This window comes from Chanodichthys erythropterus, chromosome 2 (genome assembly GCF_024489055.1).
Source record: "Chanodichthys erythropterus isolate Z2021 chromosome 2, ASM2448905v1, whole genome shotgun sequence".
NCBI classification, from domain to species: Eukaryota; Metazoa; Chordata; class Actinopteri; order Cypriniformes; family Xenocyprididae; genus Chanodichthys; species Chanodichthys erythropterus.
The window spans coordinates 37,949,395-37,972,104 of NC_090222.1; the positions used below are offsets into that span (position 1 = coordinate 37,949,395).

The window sequence follows — 22,710 nt, forward strand, 5'->3', positions numbered from 1 at the left end:
ACATGACCCATAGGATTGTTTACTAAAGTTGCACCTCTATCAACAACAGAACACTTTCATTTTAATGCATTGTTTCCCTTTTATATGCGTCATATTTTGGGTTTAGCGTAGCTCAATTGGCAGAGCATTGCAATAACTATGCAATCATATGATCATGCAATCGTGGGTTCGATCCCAGGGAATGCATGTGATCATAAAGTGTATATGCACTATAAATCACTAAGGGTAGGTGTAGGTGTTAATAGAAAAATGAGTTTTGTTAAATGAAAATAAACTCCACACATTGCATTTAAATGAACACGCATTTTGATTGGTAAGGACAGTCATACGTAATTTCATGATGACAGACGTAACACGCCAGCTAGAGGGCACATGACTTTAAAACGTAAATATAGGTCATAAAAAGGTGGTTAAAAAATGGCTTTTAATATTTTTCATTTTCGAAAAAAGTGGCCTACTGCAATATACTGTGAATTAACAGCACTCAAAGTTGACACACTGAGGCTGTGTTCCAAATCACACCCTATAGCCTCATTCACTATTCCCTACATTCGTTTACTAATATAGTCCACTTGAAACAGTGAATGAAAACAAATGAGTGAATTTGGACACTGATGAACACCTGTTGTTAACAAGCAGAATCACTGAAAGAAAGAGAAACAAGAACAGTAAAAAAGATGAAATCAACTGGAAGGTTAAAAGATAATAAATCTTCCAATATCTGATTAAACAACTCAACAAACAACAACAGTCCTCATGGCTCTACTCTGTCTCAGATTTTACGTGTACGCGCTCGGTTATGGAGTGTGGGCGCCAACTGGCAGAAACATAAATTCAGAGATCTCGGATTAATGCCTCAGTCATGAAATGTCAGATGACCTATGTAGGTCTGGGGGCGGGGCAAGTGCTTTAAATGTGTTAAAAATGAATACATAATTTTTTCCATTATTAATTATTCTAATTAATGCGTTGAATTCACAGCCCTACTTTTTATTCAACAAAGAATCCTGAAAAAATTTTCACAGGTTATAAAAAAAAATATTAAGCAGCACAACATTGATAATAAATCAGCATATTACAATGATTTCTGAAGGATCATGTGACTGAAGACTGGAGTAATGATGCAGAAATAAATTATATTTTAAAGTATATTAACATAGAAAACCATTGTTTTAAATTGTAATAATATTACTGCATATTTGATCAAATAAATGCAGCCTTGGTGAGCAGAAGAGATTTCTTTCAAAAACATTACAAAATAGTAATATGTCCAAACTTGGGACCGGTACTGTATATCTGAGCATGCACATATTTAACATTGCCTAAATGTAATTGTATTTATCTATATTCATGTTTTATACTGTCACATGGTTTCATTCTCTATGGAATATTTTCCCGTGAGAAAATTTGAGAAAAAGTTGTTCATGTTTATTTACCGCCAGGCTGATGTTGTACATATGGTTTTGAAATAACTAAGTCAGAACTGGGAGTAACTGGGAGTGACTGTGAGGTTTGGGCATGTAAGTGTGAACACATGCTTTCACCATCATACCGTAGGACTGTGTTGTTGCGCTGGCTGTGGGTTTGTGCCAAATATAATGTTTTAACTTGAAACCAAGATAAAAGATTTCAGGTTTTGGCTTTTACGGTTTTCTGACACATTTGACAAATTAATTTCCAGCAGTAGTTTTGCAGTCGTTCATGCAACGGAATATTTTGACGATATTTTACTTACAAAGAGCAGCATCTAGCAGTTTAAATATTTTAGAGCTCAGAACAACTATCTATACTCAATATGGACTGTGTGTATATATATATATATATATATATATATATATATATATATATATATATATATATATATATATATATATATATATATATATATATACATATATACATATATATACATATATATATATATATACATATATATATATATATATATATATATATATATATATATATATATATATATATATATATATATATATATATATATATATATATATATATATATATATATATATATATATATATATATATATATATCAGAGGTTGCGTTAGACTTTAACATTGTCCGTCATTTTGACGGACAGGGTCGTAAAAATTCCGTCATAATCTATTACTACCCGTCATTTTAATTTTCATATTTTAATTATAATAACACATTTAATTGCTTTTATTTTTGTTCACAAATAAAAGCAATTAAATGTGTTATTATAACATTTGAACAAAAATAAAAGCAATTAAATGAGTTATTATAATTAAAATATGAAAATTAATATGACTGGTAATTCACACGCGAAATTTCTCTGTAACGTGACTGTTGTATAGGCTATGTGTTGGTAGCCATTAAAGAAAACATAGTTTCATATTTATGTTTAAATAGTCCTATGTTATATTTTAAATTCATCTATTTGATTATGAAAAGTTAACAGCATGATGCATCATGAGATGCGCAGTATATCCGGAGACATGACATGTCAGACATGATTTTAAACACTTCATTAAGTTTTATTTTCTAGAAAGCCTTTCTTTAAAGTGAATTTCGTTTTGTAAAAATTGTATCTTAATTTTAATCAATGTTCCATTAACCAATTGCCTGGATGTAATAAATAAGAAGCAAATATAACAGACAATATAATCATGACATGGAGGCGCGGGCGCGATCACTGGCGCGTGAACTGGAGCGCGCCTTACTGGCTAAATGAAACGAAACTCAGCGGCTGCTTGCCTCACATACATGAGAAATATATCTACAGAAAGCTTTAAATACCTACTTTAACGAAAACGAATTAATTCAAAACGTAAAGAAATAGGCTACTCTGATTATGTAGACTAATCCGAATGAAGTGCATTCTCTCTCTAGCGCATCCATAGATGATGAGAGTCAATATCAACTTCATCTTTGCAGCCGACACTGATTCAGAAAACATTACTTTATTAATAAACAATCAAAATGTCTCCTTGCTGTTTTGCGCATTCATGAGACCAATATCGATTCGTAAACCATAGTCGATCTCTTGGTAGGCTATGCTGTTTTCAGTCGATGATTAAACAGTGCATTGTGCGCCTCCCATCCAATAAATCGCAATATGCTTAACGCTTTGTGTTGCTTTTGATATGGAACAAAAGTCTCAGATTTCAAATTCTGTCCATTTCATTAAGAAATTCAAGCAATAAATACCGTTTTGGCGCTCTTTAATGTGGCGTGATAGAGAGTTGTAGCTTCTGGGTATTCGCCTGTGCGTCATCAGTATCAAACGCATAGCAAAAGATTCGTGCCAGTTTTTTTTTGTTCTGGATCCAGTGCTCTGCTGCTACATTGGAGCGCACTCGCCACCAACTGGACAGGGGTGTGAATTACACTTACAATTTACAGTAGATCACCCTGAGTGTAATCTGTCACCGTGACGGACAGCCTTCAGATTTTTCCGTCATTGATAAAAAAATTCCGTCAATGACGGAAAATTTTCGGTTAACGCGACCTCTGATATATATATATATATATATATATATATATATATATATATATATATATATATATATATATATATACAGCGGGATGAAAAAGTATGTGAACCCCTTGCAGAATCTGTGAAAATGAGAATTATTTTAATAAAATAAGAGGGATAATAAAAAATGCATGTTATTTTTTGTTTAGTACTGTCCTGAGTAAGATATTTTACATAAAATATGTTTGCGTTTAGTTCACAAGACAAAACAATATCTGAATTTATTCAAATAACCCCATTCATAAATATGTGAACCATTGATTCTCAATACTGTGTGTGGTTACCTGATGATCCACGACTGTTTTTATGTTTTGTGATGGTTGTTCACTCAAACTCAACTATTAAAAAAGGTTCAAACATTCACTGATGATCCAGAAGGAAACACAATGCATTAAGAGTCGGGGGGTGAAAACTTTTGAACAGGATGAAGATGTCACAATTTTTCTTATTTTGTTTAAATATCATTGTTTTTCATTTAGTCCTTCCCTTCGGAACCAACAGAAGATACTTGCATGTTTCCCGGCAGAAAAATTAAGTACAATTTACCTTGATATTTGAATTCAAAAGTTTTCACCCCCCGGCTCTTAATGCATCATGTTTCCTTCTGGAGCATCAGTGAATGTTTGAACCTTTATTAATAGTTGAGTTTGAGTCCCTCAGTTGTCCTCAGTGTGAAAGATGAATCTCAAAATCCTACAGGCACTGCTGGAAAGGGTTCAAATATGCAAAAATCTGAAGAACTGATGAATCTGCAGGAGCTGGAGGATTTTTCTGAAGAACAGAGCTCAGTTTAACTGCTCAGGACAAACAAGAGACTCATGAACAACCATCACAAAACATAAAAACAGTCGTGGATCATCAGGTAACCACACACAGTGTTGAGAATCAATGGTTCACATACTTATGAATGGGGTTATTTTAATAAATTCAGCTATTGTTTTGTCTTGTGAACTAAATGCAAACATCTTTTATGTAAAATATTTTACTCAGGACAGTACTAAACAAAAAATAACATGCATTTTTTATTATCCCTCTTATTTTATTAAAATAATTCTAATTTTCACTGATTCTGCAAGGGGTTCACATACTTTTTCATCCCACTGTGTATATATATATATATATATATATATATATATATATATATATATATATATATATATATATATATATATATATATATATATATATATATATATTCAGATTAATTATTATACATAATTATTGGGTTATATTTATATTATACAATTAAATCACATATAAACAGGCAATTGATGATACATGTATCCACAACAATTGACCTGTTTTATGCAGCCAACCGACATGAACATCAAAAATTAGTAATGCAAAAATTGCTTGAACAAGGATTTGTAGTTTGGGTGTGTGGTGATAAGGAACATTATTTTTTTTATGTTTTGTAAAAGTCTCACAGAGACACCTACTTCCTCATCAGCTAATCGATTTTTGGGTTGTACACACATTATGATTAAGAATGACTAATTATGATTAATATATCTTTCTTGAGTTCAGGTTAGTTTGTTCAGATACACAGTTTTATTTATTGGTTTTACTATAATAAACAAATGAAGAATGAATCACGTAATTGAAGTCTGATGCTTTTCCTGGTGGATAAACATTAATTTAATCATTTCAAGGGATGTTACAAGCTGATTTGGCCTAAAGGCTGGCCGTTTTAGGGTGAGGCAGCATTTATTAGACTGACACACAGAACCATCGCTTCATTCACTTCGGACAGACGGACACACTGAAGCTTCATCGTTTCTACAGATTACTCTAGGTAATGCTTTCTGAGGTACTTTTATGCATGCAATTTAAATAGTAACCTACACAGTAATAAAATATAGATCTAATGGAACTAAATTGTGTGTCACGATGAAGACATGTCCACCTTCAAATCTGCTGTTATTCATACTACAGTTTCTTTCTAGCTTGTGAAAATGGAGGCTTTGTCTGCAGCAAACACTCAGTTCTCCCTCAACCTGTTCAAGAAGATCAGTGGAGGAAACGCATCAGGAAATGTGTTCTACTCTCCTGTCAGCATCTCCTCGGCTCTGGCCATGGTGTCGCTCGGTGCAAGAGGAAACACAGCAGCTCAGATGATTCAGGTGACAGTCGTTCAGAATTCTAAATGTCTGTGTGTTTGATGCATCATCATGTTCAGTATTTTAAACTATCATATGCTGTATTTTCATGAACTTATCAAAACAGTGAGGTTATGTTAATGCTGTGCAGGTCTTGGGCTTTAAAAATCCTCCTCATTCAGTGGACCAAATTCATTCCAGCTTCAACAAGTTTATGAGTGAGATGAACAAAGCAGGAGTCCCGTATGTGTTGAGTGTTGCCAACCGCCTCTACGGAGAGCAATCCTACCAGTTTGTTGAGGTAAGACTCAGTTTATTCACTGAAGGTTCTGGAAATGTTCTCAGCTCTAATATCATTTGCACCTCAATCGATTTGCTGTATTACAGAAATTCCTCAATGACACAAAAAGATACTATGAAGCCGGACTGGAGAAGGTGGACTTCAAGACAAAATCAGAGGCTGCTCGTGTCACCATCAACAAATGGGTGGAGAAAAAAACACAAGGTGAAATCCAGCATGAGCTTAATCTACAAATAATTCTTTGGTTTTTAAGGTCAGAAAAATGTTTTTTTTTTCAAGGGCCATGTTCAGTTTTCTTGAGTTGAGCTATATAGTTCTTTGGAGGTTAAATCTTTGACTTTAATGCACTTTATTTGGCCATTAAGTTTCAATTTCTGTAAGAACTTTGAGACAGATTTCTTAATAGTTTTTATTGATTTAGACTTAAGTAACAATATAGTATTAGAGATTCAGTAAATTCATTTAGGCCTGAATCAATTCAAATCAATGTTTAAAGTGAACAATGTCCATTTGTAATTTAGAGAAGATCAAGAACTTGCTGCCACCAAGAAGCGTCGATGGATCGACCAAACTGGTCTTGGTGAACGCCATCTACTTCAAGGGGAACTGGGAGAAGAAATTCCCAAAGGAAGCCACCAGAGATGCGCAGTTTAAGATAAACAAGGTGAGATTTTATGCTCTTTGTTAAAATATTTTTAACAGTCATGATGAAATCTGAGGGGTTATAAAGTGTTTCCACTGATGTTTTGCAGATTCAAACTAAACCAGTGAAAATGATGCATCAAGAGGCAAAGTTTCCTCTGGCCTTCATCCCAGAGATGAACAGTCAGGTTCTGGAGCTGCCGTATGTTGGGAAGAATCTAAGTATGTTGATCATCCTTCCTAATAAGATGGAAGACGACACCACTGGCCTTCAGAAGGTGAGACAGCACAGATTCTGCTAGTATGGGGTGTTTCATTATTTGTAGTTGCCGTTTAACCCTATAAAGTGTGCTGTGTCAAATTTGCTATGCAAATTTCTTAGGCCTCAAAATGATAAAAAAAATTGCTGAAAGACTTTCACACAATCTATTGCATGCATTCTGTCATCTGATTTATAGTTTATATTTTTTAGCAAGTAAAAAGCCTTTTATATTTTGATTTATATAAAGTAAATGTAAGAATAACTTTGATGAACACTTACTGGACTGAAGCAACTTAGGTTTACTTGATTACCCATAAATCATCATAAAATATGGTCCTTCGGGCTTTTGATGAGTGTTTATTTGTTCATCTCAATCATTGTATTGCATTGCATTATATGTTTTAAAACTACAGAGCTTTAATTATTAAACCAAGCATTTAAATATAATCTTACTAAGACATTATAGAGTAATGACTGATATTTATATGCATTTCATGTCAATAGTCTGTTCATCTGTTATAAAGATCTCATTGATTTACAATACAAGCATCATAATTTTGCCATTAAAATATCACCATCTACACCAAATGGCATATCATTGCTCAGTTTGGGCCTGTGAATAAAACTGGGCTGTTTTTCCTCTATATTCTCATTATATCATACTATATATGAACCATAAACAGACCCCAGATTATACAAATACACAAACATTGTCAAACATTGTTATTGTCCAGCTTGAAAAGGCAGTGACCTACGAGAAGCTCCTGGAGTGGACCAAACCCAGCAAGATGAATCTAGAGAAAGTTCAAGTCTCTCTGCCAAAATTTAAGATTGAGGTAATCTATGACGACATGAAGAGACTTCTGATCAGCATGAGAATGGAGGATGTTTTTGACCCGCTGAAGGTGAATCTTTCAGGCATGTCCTCCAACAACGACCTGGTGCTGTCGCAGGTGATTCATAAAGCCTTTGTTGAAGTCAATGAGGAAGGAACCGAAGCGGCTGCAGCCACTGCCATCGTCGGTGTGACAGCCTCATTACCCTCACCCCCAAAAACCTTTACTGCAGACCACCCGTTCCTGTTCTTCATCCGGCATAATCCCTCCAACGCCATTCTGTTCTATGGACGCTTGAGTTCTCCTTGAAGATAGTGATGATAAATTCTAGATGACTGTGTTCCTCTCACAAATAAAGTCAATAGTAAATAATTGAGTGAAATTGTCTGTATGCAGTTACTTTAAGAGTCATTTAAGATTCATGATACAGTTCTGTGCAAGATACAAAGAATATAAAAGTAATTATTTTTGATTAATCTTTTCAACATTTAGTTTGTGTGAAACTAGTTTTTTCTTATACTGACCATTCTTGGCATTGAGTGTAAAAGAGGAAAAAGAAAGTTATCAGTTTGTCAGATGCTTTTATCCGTAAAACCGTGAAAGCCAAAACCTGAAATCCGAAATCCACAGCCAGCGCAACACTCCGATCACATCAGCCCTATACACTTACATGCCCAAACCTCACAGTCGCTCCCAGTTACTCCCAGTTCTGACTTAGTTATTTCAAAACCATTTGTATGTACAACATCAGCCTGGCGGTAAATAAACACGAACGACACAAATATTCCATAGAGAATAAATGCATGTCACAGTATTAAACATCAATATAGTTAGTTTTCATTTAATATAATTTTGTTTTACTGTGAATTTTCTGACACTGCAAATAATTTTTTTTTTTTTTTTTTTTTTGAAAGGATGTTATTACTTCTAGTTTACTCCTACAATTGCATTTAGGCAATGTTAAATACCATGTGCATGCTATATTTATAAATAAATTGAAAGTACAAAGCAAGATGGCATTTGTCAGTCAATGTAACTGGAGCTACCTGATATTTAAACACACACACACACACACACACACACACACACACAGTGACTATAAATTTAAGTATAAATATAAAGTTGCTGTTCCCAACAGAGCCAAACCCTGAAATCTTTTGCAAGAATATCTTGTGGTTTGCAGATTCATAACTGGCATTCGTTGGCTTCAAATTATAATCTACCTGGCACAAAACCAAAGACACACCGATTATACCAGCGAAAGCATGACTCACAGCTCTGACATCATTTACCTTTAAACAGGCAGGCCTAATTACATTCACAACTGTTCCAATGAACAACATCAGCCTGACTGACAGATATATGGCTGTAGGATATATGAATAAGAACAAATATGAACACTGCCACATTTTAAGTCTAAATCTAATGGGAAAATACTTAATATAAAACACATCACTAAGGCTCGTTTGAGAATTACACACTCTAAAAAAAAATGGTTCTTCAGCGGTTCTTCAGCGGTTCTTTGGGGTGGTTAAGGTGCTATATAGCACCGCTACCTTATAAAGAACCAGTAAAGCACCTGTATGGTTCTTCAGCGGTTCTTCAGTGGTTCTTCAGCGGTTCCTTGCTGTGGTTAAGGTGCTATATAGCACCACTGCCATACAAAGAACCTGTTAAGCCTCTGTATAGTTCTTTAAAGGTTCTCTAACTCTCTTATTCTCTTAGTTTAGTTGGGGAAAGGATTAAAAACAACATTAAATTACAGTGTATTTTCTAAACATAACCTGGTTCTCAACCTTTTTGTCCCCAAGCCCCTCTACACTGTTAGTGAATATGGGTGTAAATTGGATTGCTATAACTATTTGAGTCTGATTACTTCGTCTTTCTGCGAATTGCTCTCAATATTATAGTAGGCTACACTCAACTGCTCAAATATCTCACTTTCAGCCAAAGGATAATTTCTCTTTAAGGACCCCGTGACAGACGGTTTTTTTTCTGACGTCATGACTCACGAGACTTTCTGGAGTTTTCTGCTCGGCCGCCATTTTCTTTCCCCTGGACTCGGATGAAATAAGGTAGGTTGGAAATGTTTTAATTAATATACTCGAAAATGCAAAGGTTGAACATGTGTTTTAGCGGTTTAGAGTTAATTAGCGTTGTTTGTGAACATGAATACTAACGAAATCGTAACTAACCGAATTTTTGAATTTTCGCGGCCTGCAGTAACGTTATAAAGGTTAGCGCTAATTGAATATTTCTATTCTATACAAGATGTTGCATTACTTGTTTTATTCTATAGAAATGTATTGTTGTAGTGTTTGGACCATGTAAATATGTCTCTAAATAATTTTTAAAAGAAACGTCTCCTTTACCGTGTAAGCAGCGCGTGCTATTTGAAATGATGCGGGCAGGAAGTGCGTGGGGAGCGGGAGAGACGCTCGAGTCGAGGCTGAGGGGATCCTCGCATTACAATTATTGAGTTTAGGTTTTTAAAGTAATGTTTGTCAGTTCTTTTAGTTGTCCTTTTTTCACGTTAGCTCTGATTTGTTCGACCAAAATGACGAATAAAGTGTGTGAGTAAAGACATATTTAAGGCTTAACGTTACTTCATTTGACTAGCGCGAGGTGTTTTTTTTTTAGTAGAATGAAATGGCTGAGTATTTACACTACTAATTAATTACTTGTACTGCAGCAAACAAGTTTTTTTTTTCCATTTATAAACACTGATTCCCCTCTCCCTTTTAGGATCTAAAGCTCCTCAATGTTTGACGACTAAGGACACTTTGCAATAACTTTACATGGTAAGTAATTTCTATAAAAACGGCTATAATTGTTAATAGATAATATGAATTACCAATGTTTGACATGTTTGAATAAAATCCATCTAATGTGGTCTATTGACTTGAATGTCATCCTCATTAACAAACTTTAGACTAAGAATTATCCATTCCAAAACATTCATCAACTCCCTCTTATGCCATCTCAAATGCATGCGACTTTTTTTCTTGTTGTTTTGTATTAATTTTTTTTTTTTTTTTTGACAGTAGCCATTGACATTAAATTAATCACAGTTCCAGCTAAAAATCTTTACTGTTCTACTGAAGAAAAAAAGTCAACTTGGTTGGCCTGATGGTAAGTAAATTAACAGCTAGCTTTCATTTTTCGTGAAATATCCCTTTAATCAAGAATGATTAAATATATTAGGGTGTAAAGCTAATTTATTAATTGATGCATGTCTTATTTTCAGACTTATAATTATATATTATAAATTCATAATTTTAAATGAAACCAATGACTGATTCAGATGCATTTCTTAATTGCAAATCTGTAGTATTTTAGCACTGACGAAGGCCTGTGTGCTGAAACGCATTGGAAAAATAAAGAATTGATTTTTTTTTAGCTCCTTTGTATTTATTTATTTATTTATTTATTTATTTGTTTGATCCCTCAACGCCACAAGTGTTGCTGGTATTGTCCATAAATATATTAATTGCAAATTTGGCCAGTCATTAATATGAATTATTTTCTTTTTCTTGTCCTTTGCTATTGCATATCTGCAAAAATTTGATTTCCTATTACAGATTATTGTGCTTTTTTTTTTAATTAAGAAAATTAATCACAATTGCTTTATCACAGGCTGAAAACATTCACCTGAGAGAAAGTCCTGAAGACCTCATCAAGGAGTACTTTCTGAGTTGAACGTAAGAATATTCTATTTTGGTTTATTTTCAGAAAAATAAGTCTAAATTTGTGTATTTTGTAGTTATGCTAGCAAAAGGTGACCGAATTTGTTTTTTTTTTTATGTTTACTATTTAGGATAACCAGACAGATGATTGAGGAGCAGCTCACCATGGCGATGTTCATTATTTGGAAGGAGGGGGAGAACTTCATGAACCATCTGCTGACATTGAGGGAGTTAAAGTTTTGAATCAACTTACTTCAGTTACATCAGCTTGTGCCCTGCTTCTAGGTATGACATACATCATCAACCTGGCTTGTCCGAAACCCCTTTGATTTACTTTGTATGTATATGTTAGAGCTGCACAATTTATCGTAGAAAGGTCGCAATCTCGATTCAAACACCCACGCGATCCTACTTTATTAATGACAATGATTCGCCTGCGTCTGTTAAACCTTTGACAAAAATCCTACCGGAACATTCGGTGTTCATGCTGCCACTGATCCAGAAACAGCAGTTTTGAACCACACTGTAGTTATTCAAGGATTTGGTTATTTGATTTCTTTCACAAATATTAAAATTATCACATAAGTAATAAGACAAAAGTTTACAGTTAGGATATAAACACTGGACATCAGATAGTGATCAAAATAGAGAAAATCGAAACTAACATGGTGCTTCAAATAACTGTTGTATATAAATTACCTTGTTAAGCCACTAGGTGGCAACCAGTGACATTGTCATTGAATCATTCATTCAATAGATTGGATAAGGTTAAACCCTGATTCATCCAGTAGTGAAACAAGTATTTATTAATGAGCCATTAATATATTCAAAACCATTTTTTAAAAATAATTCATTCAAATTAAACATTTTCCGGCAATTAGAGTCCAGCTATTAATATTTTGCTAGAACTAGTAAAATAAATGTTATTTTTAGTTGTCTATTTAGAATCGTGGGAGAATTGCGATCTCTATTTGAAACCAAAATATCATGATTCTCATTTCATCCAGAATCCTGCAGCTCTAGTGTGTGTCTCGTACAAATGTGAAGTTGTATGAATATCCAGTTGTGTTGTTTGAGAATTGCTTTGATTTGTGCAAGGGTAATCACCTTTAAAGGATTAGTTTACCCAAAAATGAAAATTCTGTCATTAATTACTCACCCTCATCATTGGAGGAACAGAAACCTCTCAGACTTCATCAAAAAGATCTTAATTTGTTTTGAGTTCAGAAAAAGCATACGCATAAAATACGAAGTATACTTTGGGCTTTACACACAGTAATGAATGTTTAAAAAGCAAAACAAAAAAGTATTGGGTAAAAGCATCCCCCGTGTTATGTTAACCTAATGATGTTATTTTGTTGAAAGGCCTACAGTTGGAAGCAGCTGTTCTCCTCTTGCCTGCACTGTTCAAGGTGGACCTGGGGTTGCTGTTTGACATTGAGGTGAGCCATGAACAGGTGACTACAGTGTGTGAAGCACAATCTAATCAAAGCACGAAGTACTTATTGCACATTTTGTTATAATTTAGCTTATAAGGTTTGCCTTTCAAATAAATATGTGAAGATGGTTAATGCTATTATCCCCTCTTCTCCAGGGCCATGCTCAGACCAGCCCTCCTGTCGTCCCAACACCTAAGATAGTGCCTAAAGCCTGCAGGAGGATCATCTCATGCAGTATGACCACATTTTGTTCACGTTGGATGGCCAGTTAATCACAGAGTAGAGTGAGGACATCTTGATGGCACTGGGCCTCCTCCTGTGTGTATATTTTGCGTTTGGAATCGAATCCAATCCAGTGCCCTAAAGGACTGAAAAAGACACTGACCTTTTTGAAGTATGTTGTTTTGAAATTGAAGGATGCAGTCGGACTTCCTGTCACTGTAAAATGAGTGTACAACTCAATCTGTGAGTAGACTTTTGGAGTCAATACTCTCTCTTGCTCCCTTTCTTATGGTTTAAGTTCCAGTTTCTATATTTTTTTTGAAATCCCGAAGGACAAAAAAGAAACTGCAGGACTTCAGAGCATAACTCAGTATGTAAAAACAGGACTATTGTCTTCAAAAATGTACATATTTCAAGCTTGTTGCATTATTTTGTATAAAAGGGGAGTATAATGTGAGTTTATTTGCTGCTGAAAGAAATAAATTAAAAGGTTTTGAAAGTGTAATGTATTTTGTTTTTCAGTAAGCATTTAGTACATGATTTTGAATCTTTGAAGTCATGATTTGGTAAGAAATTATTAATTATCGTTCATAAAAGTGTAATTTAGAAGCATATTGACTCATCTACAGTAGTACCTGGCATGATAACGGGCCCTGCTAGCTCAAAAAACAATATATGGCACCTCTAATTTGACAAATGTGCTAGAAAACTATAAGAATAGGTGCTATATAGCACCAGAAAAGGTTCCCCTATCATAACGAGCCAAAGAACCACTGCTGGTGCTATATGGCACCTCTTATGGTTCTATATAGCACCATACGACAAGGTGCCATATAGCACCTTTAAAGATAGGTGCTATATAGCACCAAAAAAGGTTCCGCTATGATTACGAGCCAAAGAACCATTTTTGGTGCTATATAGCACCATTTTTCTTTAGAGTGCATTATGCGCAGAAATGATCACTGCCAGATGCATTTAATATTAATTTAAAACAATGGTACATTGTTACATCCGGAAATGTTGGGATGTTTCTTAAATTTGAATAAAATAAAAACTAAAAAAACTTTCAAAATCACATGAGCCTATATTTTATTCAAAATAGAACATAGATAACAAATGTTTAAACTGAGAAATTTTAAAATGTTATGCACAAAATGAGCTCAGTTCAGATTTGATGCCTGCTACAGGTCTCAAAATAGTTGGGACGGGGGCATGTTTACCATGGTGTAGCATCTCCTCTTCTTTTCAAAACAGTTTGAAGACATGTGGGCATCGAAGTTATGAGTTTCTGGAGTTCTTGCCTGATATAAGTTTCCAGCTGCTGAAGAGTTTGTGGTCGTCTATGACGAATTTTTGTGAAAGATCTGGACTGCAGGCCAATTCAGTACCGTATGACTTATGCACCCCCATTCCATCAGAGATGCTGGCTTTTGAACTGAACGCTGATAACACGCTGGAAGGTCTCACTCCTCTTTAGCCTGGAGGACACGGCGTCCATAATTTCCAATGAGAGTGTAAAATTTGGACTCGTCTGACCATAGATCACTTTTCCACTTTGACTCATTTTAAATTAGTTTTGGAAGCAAAAGGGGACCAACACAATATTAGGAAGATGGTCATAATGTTATGCCTGATCAGTGTATGTTCAATGTTGAATGGATACTTTATTTATATTTTTGAAATAAACATTTTTGACAAGGAAAATGACTTGATAGTCTAATGAAACATACATCTCTTTAGAGAAATTATACTCTATAATCATGTTTTGATTTGTAATTTCATCAGACATGGCTGGCTTCTTTTGATTAAGATTGATATTGTTCACCAAGTAACATCTGAATTACATTTATCAACTAACAATTAACATCAATACAAAGGCTAACACAAAAAACTATTATTGTTATATAATCTTATTTGGCTAAACACATAAACAATCTTCTCAAACAATACTCATAAATCTAAAACTGGCCTGAACAGATTGAACACATTTAACACCTGCAACACATTTTAAACGCAAGATGCTTTATGAGCATTATGATACGCTGATTCATTATGCTCCGAAGCTTCATGAAGCAGTGTTTTGAAATCGGCCATCACTATATAAATCGTTATTTTGGGGTTTTTTGGTGCTCCAAAAATATTCTCGTCGCTTTATAATATTAATATTGAACCACTGTACTCACATGAACTGATTTAAATATGTTTTTAGGTCTTAAGGGTGTGGAACAACATGAGGGTGAGTAATAAATGACAGAATGTTCATTTTTGGGTGAACTAACCCTTTAAGTATGAGAAAGATTCAATGGGCTATATAACACTTTTTATATATTTCTATATATTTATATTAAACGTGCCCTAGATTCCAAAATTGAATTTACCGCGGCATAGTTAAATAACAAAAGTTCAGTACATGGAAATGACATACAGTGAGTCTCAAACTCCATTGTTTCCTCCTTCTTATATAAATCTCATTTGTTTAAAAGACCTCCGAAGAACAGGCGAATCTCAACATAACACCCCCAATATTTGCATATGCCAGCCCATGTTCCCAACATTATGAAAGGCATTAGACAAGGGCAGCCAGTATTAACGTCTGGATGTGCACAGCTGAATCAACAGACTAGGTAAGCAAGGACAATAGCAAAAAATGGCAGATGGAGCGATTGTAACTGACAAGATTCATGATATTTTTAGTGATATTTGTAAATTGTCTTTCTAAATGTTTCGTTAGCATGTTGCTAATGTACTGTTAAATGTGGTTAAAGTTACCATTGTTTCTTACTGTATTCACGGAGACAAGAGCTGTCGCTATTTTCATTTTTAAACACTTGCAGTCTGTATAATTCATAAACACAACTTCATTCTTTATAAATCTCTCCAACAGTGTAGCATTAGCCATTAGCCACGGATCACAGCCTCAAATTCATTCAGAATCAAATGTAAATACATCCAAATAAATACAATACTCACATAATCCGACGCATACATGCAGTATGCATGACGAACACTTTGTAAAGATCCATTTTGAGGGTTATATTAGCTGTGTAAACTTTGTTTATGCTGTTTAAGGCAAGCGCGAGCTCCATGGGCAGGGAGCGTGAGCATTTAAAGGGGCCGCAGCCTGAATCGGCGCATTTCTAATGATGCCCCAAAATAGGCAGTTTAAAAAAATTAATTAAAAAAAATCTATGGGGTATTTTGAGCTGAAACTTCACAGACACATTCAGGGGACACCTTAGACTTATATTACATCTTATAAAAAAACGTTCGATGGCACCTTTAATATAATTTTGATTTACTGTGCATTTTCTGACAGTATAAAAATGTATCAATTAATGTTGTTCACATGCACTTATTGTAGGGGTTAAATGGTACACAAAACTGATGATTCTGTACTTACCTCGGTTTTGAAGTTTTGGTTCGGTTCGGTACAGTTCTGTACAGCAAGGGGAGAAAACTAAAAACGTAAAAAAAAAAAAAAAAAAGAAGAACTTTTTTAATTAAACAGTAGTTCTGTCATGACAACCCTTGGAGTGTTTGGTATGGTAATGGTATGACAATGTAGATATGTTTGGTCTCGATGGAATAGATCTGCTACGCTGCTGCTGCTTTATTGCTGCTGCTGCTGCAGAGCAAGTAAGTCATGCTGCTGCTGTACAATATTGTGTACATGAATAACCCATAGCAGATCTATACAGGTGGAGCTGGGGAAGGTGGAGAGTTTCTGAAGCACGCTGCGCTGCTAAGCACATACTAACTCATGTATTTGAAGATTGAGCAGTGGGCTCATTGGCTACTAATACAGCAGGAACCAATCATCTGTGACCTATAGATAATGATGTGGTTATTAGCAGGTTGAGTTAAAGGACCTATTAGCCTGCCCATTAGAGTTTCATGCCAGAAATTTGTATTTTACTGAACAAATTGTGTCTCTTTCTTTAATTGAATTCAATTATATTAAAAGTTTCTTAAGGATTTTTATTTTAATCTCTGCTAATGTTATATATATAGGGAGCCCTTACTTGCACATTATTATAATATTAAAGTTTCAGAGCCCAAACTATTAGCCTAATAAATTCAGTTGCTTTTTATTTTTAGATATAGTAATCAACACTCAAATAACAAATTGTATGCAAACTACTAAATGTTTTACTCCAATTCGTTGTTTATATAATCATTTCTACAGCAGAGGGCTCGGCAATAAGGACTGCCCGATGGCCCAGAGCCAGTGTGAACGACGCGACAGAAGACGGAATGGTCACTTGCCCGATCGGGCCAGTGCTGTAGAGTGTGCAATATATATCGTCTATGTCTATGATATCCTAATTGTTGATTTAACGATCTGAAATTATCGAGTATGTCCCTCAATTTACAAAATCAAACAAAAACACACACATTGAGTGCACGCATGCTCTACGTGACGTAGTCTAGCAACAGTTAGACTAGTGCGCGTACGCTTTCACTGCGTGATTTAGTCTATTAAAATGCCTTTAGAATGCAATTCAGAATTCAAGATAAGGGGCAAAAATGTCCCAGTATATCTTTTATATTTATATCATTTAATATCATTTAACCAATATTACAGAGCGCCATTTTTCTCCAAATATCAACAATTACAAATGTGATATTGATTTTATTCAGCGTAACGTACAGTTTAATGAACAAGAACTTAATATCAAGTGACTTACATTTTAGACACCAAATCGCCTGTTTCACTCTATTTCGCCAACGAAAATAGTTTCAAAGTCCACACAGCATTGTTTTGCGTCTCTGAGCAACACTGTAAAAAAATTCCGTAAAAATACAGTACAATGTACTGTATTAATCTGAAGGAATTTTCCGTATTTGAGTTTTACAGGGGTTTATCCGTTTTTTTTTAATTACGCGTTGCATTGTGGGAACAAGAGCCTGTTCGGCGCGAAAAGTTCGAGACGCGAGCGCCATTACACACGCAGATGTTCTCGGTCAAAGTTTCTTTTTAAAGTCGGATTTCGGATTTGTGGAAACAGTTCTAACAATACTGTGGTAAAATATTAGAATTATGTTTTGTTACATGTTAAATAAGCTGTTTAAGTAGAGTTATTGGTTGCCGTCTGGCTTGTTAGGCAAATGAATGCGGGAGCCGTCGCATTTTATGATTCATTTTATGCATATCGTCACACATTGAACGATTTAGTTAATACTCGTGGATGTTCCCTTACTGCATATGTGTTATAGTGTGTTGTAAATGTTAATTAGCCTAACTTTTATCTGTTAGTGATGCGGTTCACGCATTCAGGTGTTGGAACGTTAACCGCTGGTCATAACGCGCACCAGGCCTACTTTTGAGTTTAAAGCGGTTTAATGCCTTCAAATAAAGGCTAGCGTTAACAGATGAACTGTCACGAAAAGGAAAGACCAGTAAAGACTTGGGGGTGAAGGGATGAAGATATACGTGAAGATCCAGTAACATTACATCTGACTGGCAGGACTGGCATCGCGCAGTTCTTTAAGGAAAACACCATCTGTGAGATGAGGTATGTTAAGACTTTTTATTGTGTGTAATATGTATGTAACGTTAGTGTGTGTGTGTGTGTGTGTGTGTGTGTGTGTGTGTGTATATATATACATACATATAAACATATATATATATATATATATATATATATATATATATATATATATATCAGTGGTGGCGTGCAGTGGTGCTCTGAAATGAGGAGGCACATTATTTATTTATTTATTTTTATGAATCATTGTAAATTCATGTGCATTACTCTTAAAGTTAACACATCTTCCTTGTTAAATGAACATTACTTTACAGTACATCAAAAAAGAAAACAGAAACCAAAGACAATTCTATTTTGTAATTTTACATTAACAATGTAATGTTCTATTTATCAAAACCAAGTCAATCTCATCAAGCATCAAGTGTTTTAAGCATTTCTACATTCATTCCAAAATAATAACTGAAGGCAATAATAATTTAAACAATATATTTTTTGTTTATTGCGGTTTTTCTTTTTAATTGTCAACCTAGAATATTTAGGATCAGTCATGCTCTGTAAAAACCGTCTGTCACAGACACGAATTGCATTTTTAATTTCACCAAGCTGATTGCACTAAAAACCCCCCGCAGTAATCATGCTTTCAGTCCATTTCAAGTTTGATTTTGACGTGACATAAAGCGGTGATATCAAACTGGGTGATCTGTTTACTTACTTTTCGATTAGTCTTCCGATTGACGCCATCATTTGTTCAGTCAAACCTACGCGCGGAACGCGCACGTCAACGAGAGGCGGGATTTATCGCACAAACCAATCATATCCAATCATAACCAATTACATCCAATCATAGCGCGATGGAGACATTGCCTCCTCTCACGTGACTTTCCCCCATTCATTCTCAATGGACTATATGCACGGAGCGTTCTTTAGAACTTCCGCATTAATATAAGCCAGCTCGAAAACTTCCGGTGAGATGTCATTTGCTGGTGTGTTGAGCATCAGTAGTGTAATACTTAGTTTATAATCAGAATATAGTCACTTAAATAGTGTGGCATAGCATTAATTTAGTTATTCAAACGCAAGACAGCATAAAAAATAAATAAATAAAGACGATCAATGTTCCTCCTCGGCTAAATTCAATTCGACCATTAGTTTTCACACTTTTATGTGGAAAAAAAGCTTCAAAAATTAAATATTTATTGTGCACTTTAGTTAGATTAATTGAATAAATGTGTGTTTTCACAAGTGTGCTGAAATCATTGATCTTGCACTGCACTGACTGACAGCTGCTGTGATTACAAAGGGAGAGCACGGTGCTCGCTTTCTGTGAAATTCACAATAAAAGTTATTGTTTTTCATAAGATTTTGTGAGTATTTCATACTTCACATTGACAAAATGTATTTTAAACCTAGTTATTTTATAATGTTTAATATTTAGTCAAAAACGAAGTGAAAAACGTTTAGAGGAAATGGCTGATATGTGCGCAAATAAATGCTACTTTGCCGCCATCTGGTGGTTAAAATGTGAATTACTGTCTTTTTTATTTTTAGATAAGCGTTTTCTATCAAATGTTAAATTTCCTGTATTTTTAAACGTTCGGTTTTACAATGGGGACAATCTCAGAAGGATGAACAAATAATGTTTGTGGTCATCACGTTAAAAATAACATTTGAAGTGCTGGAGAATAATGTGTGTGCGTGTCTAATTACAGACACGGCGTTTTTAAACAGTCCCAATAGCTTCGTCTTTATTGCAATCAATAAAACTGGTTTATTGGCAAATTAGGTAAATGTGATAACTACATTAAAATATAAATACAACATTAAAAAGTCAACCATAGATGGTTTTGTGTCGATGTACAACGACTACAGAATGAACAGCTAACAGTTCACCGGAAGTGCTCGAGCTGGCTTAACGACAACCAGGAAGTAACCCGTGCATATAGTCCATTACCCCCCACAAAACCCACCGCACGCCGGGGTTCTGATGATTTTCTATGGATTCCTATGAGAGGAAAGGGAGGCATGACTCCTCTGTGTAACTTTACCTGCGGGTGTCGCTGTTGGGCAGTGTTCCTTAAGAAATACGCGAGACTTGCGCTCTTTTTAATGTCATAATTTGTAATATTTGTGTTGTTTTATGTAATATGGATTATTTTCTCATCCTATTTTTTTGAGGAGGCACTGCCTCCCTTGCCTACTCGGAGGAAACGCCCCTGATATATATATATATATATATATATATATATATATATATATATATATATATATATATATATATATATAATAAACGATCATTTGTATGTATATGTAAATAATACACTTTCCAAATGACTTGTATGACTTTAAACACAAAATAATGGCTTTGACAGATTCATTACTTTTAACATGGCTGCTATTATCTATATTTCTGCTGTAGTCATTCTTTACCAGCTCTCTCCTCTTTAGTTTGCGGATTCATATTTTGTTGTTTGCTTTTCTATTGACAGGACATAACTGCTGCTGTAGTGTGCATCGCAAACACCCCCTGCATACTCATGGGTTTGTATTTATTTTATTAGCAGTTTTAATTAATAATTATGAGTTTTCAATATTGGAAAAAACATATTTGAATATAAAGTCTGAGGAAACCTGTTGATAGGAAAAGATGGTTGCTGAATACCCCATGGTCAGTAGAAAAACAAATTGTTTATGGAAGATTTACACATCTATGTTTGGAGTGTTTTGTTTTGTTTTTTTGAAGTGATCATTTAATGTTTTTAATTTTGCAAAAATTAATAATGGCCATTCAAGATTGCTGTCATTCAAGAAGTTATCAGTGACCACATATCCACCCCCATTGTGGCAGTGAGCTACAAAATACCATACAAAGGTAATCAATTATATATTAATGAAATGGTGTATACAGCTTGTTGTGTTACTATTTAGTTGAAAATAATCAAACAGCCTAATATGTAGCTGACAAGCTAACATGACATGCAATTAGAGTCCATTGGAAACACAAGTCTTAGCATTTTATGTACAGTGTTTGAATTGGAAAGTATTAGGATAGCAATTGATAATTTAATTAACTTAAAATACTGTATGATTGTTTTTCCACCCCAAACTGGTCTGCATGCTACTTTGTAGTTCAGTTTCTTTCAATTTCTTGTGTATCTAAAAGCATATCGGTTTCTTCAAATAACTTTCCTGTGCAGATATCCTGAACGAGGGTCGAGAATGCTGAGAAGGAAACCAAACGGCTACACATTCCTCCAATATTGCTGAAGTTTTGGTATGAACAACTTTGAAAATCCATGTAAAATTTGAGCTTTTGTCAAATCTCAATATGGAACTTTAACTGAACATACAGGAAATTGAAAGTTTTTCACCCAAGTATTTCACCCAAAAATGAAAATTCTGTCATTAATTACTCACCATTATGATCTTGCATCCTGTAAGATTTTTTGTTAATTTTTGGAACACAAGTGAAGATCTTTTTTCAATGCAATTTGAGCGCTTTCTCTTCCTCTGTTGACAGCCTACGCAACTACCACTTTCAATGTCCAGAAACGTAGTAAAGACATCATAAAAGTAACACCATGTTCTAACCAAATGCGTTGGGATAAGATTCTAGCGCAAAGCCATTTTTCTGGCCACACCAATTGCGACGTGAGTTACTGTAACAATCTTTGTCATACTCAGTATGTACTTTAATGTTTAAATGGTGAAATATTTATGAATTTATGTACTTATCCATTTTATTGTGACATGTTCACATGAGCCCCTCAGTGCTTGTATTCTCACCTATGCATGCACACAAAGCATTTTTCCCACTTCATGAATTTGAGGTTAAACCACTGGAGTCATATGGATTACTTTTATGATGTCTGTATACCTTCCTGGACCTTGAAAGTTGTAGCTCAATGGACTGTCAATGGAGGGACAGAAATCTCTGTTTTCCTTAAAAAGATATTCATTTTTGTTCTGAAGATGAACGAAAGCCTTATGGGCTTGGAACGACATGATGGTAATTAAAGGGTTAGTTCACCCAAAAATGAAAATTCTGTCATTAATAACTCACCCTGATGTTGTTCTTCACCTGTAAGGCTGAACACAAATTAAGTTTCTTAGATTAAATTCGGTGGCCTCCAAAGACTTCCTCTCTCAAGATCCATAAAGATATTACTTAAGGTTCTACCTTAATATTATAAAGCGTCGAGAATACTTTTCAACGACT

General features: G+C 34.6%; 1 protein-coding gene and 1 long non-coding RNA gene across 4 annotated transcripts; both read left to right on the forward strand.

Moving 5' to 3' along the window:
* The first annotated feature begins 5,473 nt into the window (after positions 1-5,473).
* Positions 5,474-7,967, forward strand: LOC137028601 (leukocyte elastase inhibitor-like). Of its 3 annotated transcripts, none has more exons than XM_067397602.1 (6): positions 5,474-5,666; positions 5,749-5,918; positions 6,005-6,122; positions 6,440-6,582; positions 6,671-6,838; positions 7,557-7,967. In XM_067397602.1, exons 1-6 carry the CDS (start codon positions 5,474-5,476, stop codon positions 7,965-7,967), a joined length of 1,203 nt encoding a protein of 400 aa, XP_067253703.1. The 3 variants fall into 3 exon arrangements, with proteins under 3 accessions (XP_067253703.1, XP_067253721.1, XP_067253712.1); XM_067397620.1 differs by having other exon boundaries at positions 5,800-5,918; XM_067397611.1 differs by having other exon boundaries at positions 5,474-5,641; positions 5,769-5,918.
* A 1,677-nt stretch (positions 7,968-9,644) lies between these two features.
* Positions 9,645-13,828, forward strand: LOC137028588 (uncharacterized). The gene is made up of 7 exons (XR_010896176.1): positions 9,645-9,733; positions 10,404-10,459; positions 10,703-10,790; positions 11,295-11,359; positions 11,476-11,629; positions 12,710-12,786; positions 12,939-13,828. It is a non-coding gene; the product is annotated as an uncharacterized lncRNA (long non-coding RNA).
* Positions 13,829-22,710: the final 8,882 nt, after the last annotated feature.

Bases quoted from the DNA above. Each gene is read 5' to 3' on its own strand.
- LOC137028601 (XM_067397602.1), top strand. From the start codon at position 5,474: ATGGAGGCTTTGTCTGCAGCAAACACTCAGTTCTCCCTCAACCTGTTC. The intron at 5,667-5,748 runs GTCTGTGTGTTT...CAAAACAGTGAG, and splicing joins AGTCGTTCAGAATTCTAAAT to GTTATGTTAATGCTGTGCAG. The intron at 6,839-7,556 runs GTGAGACAGCAC...GTTATTGTCCAG, and splicing joins ACACCACTGGCCTTCAGAAG to CTTGAAAAGGCAGTGACCTA.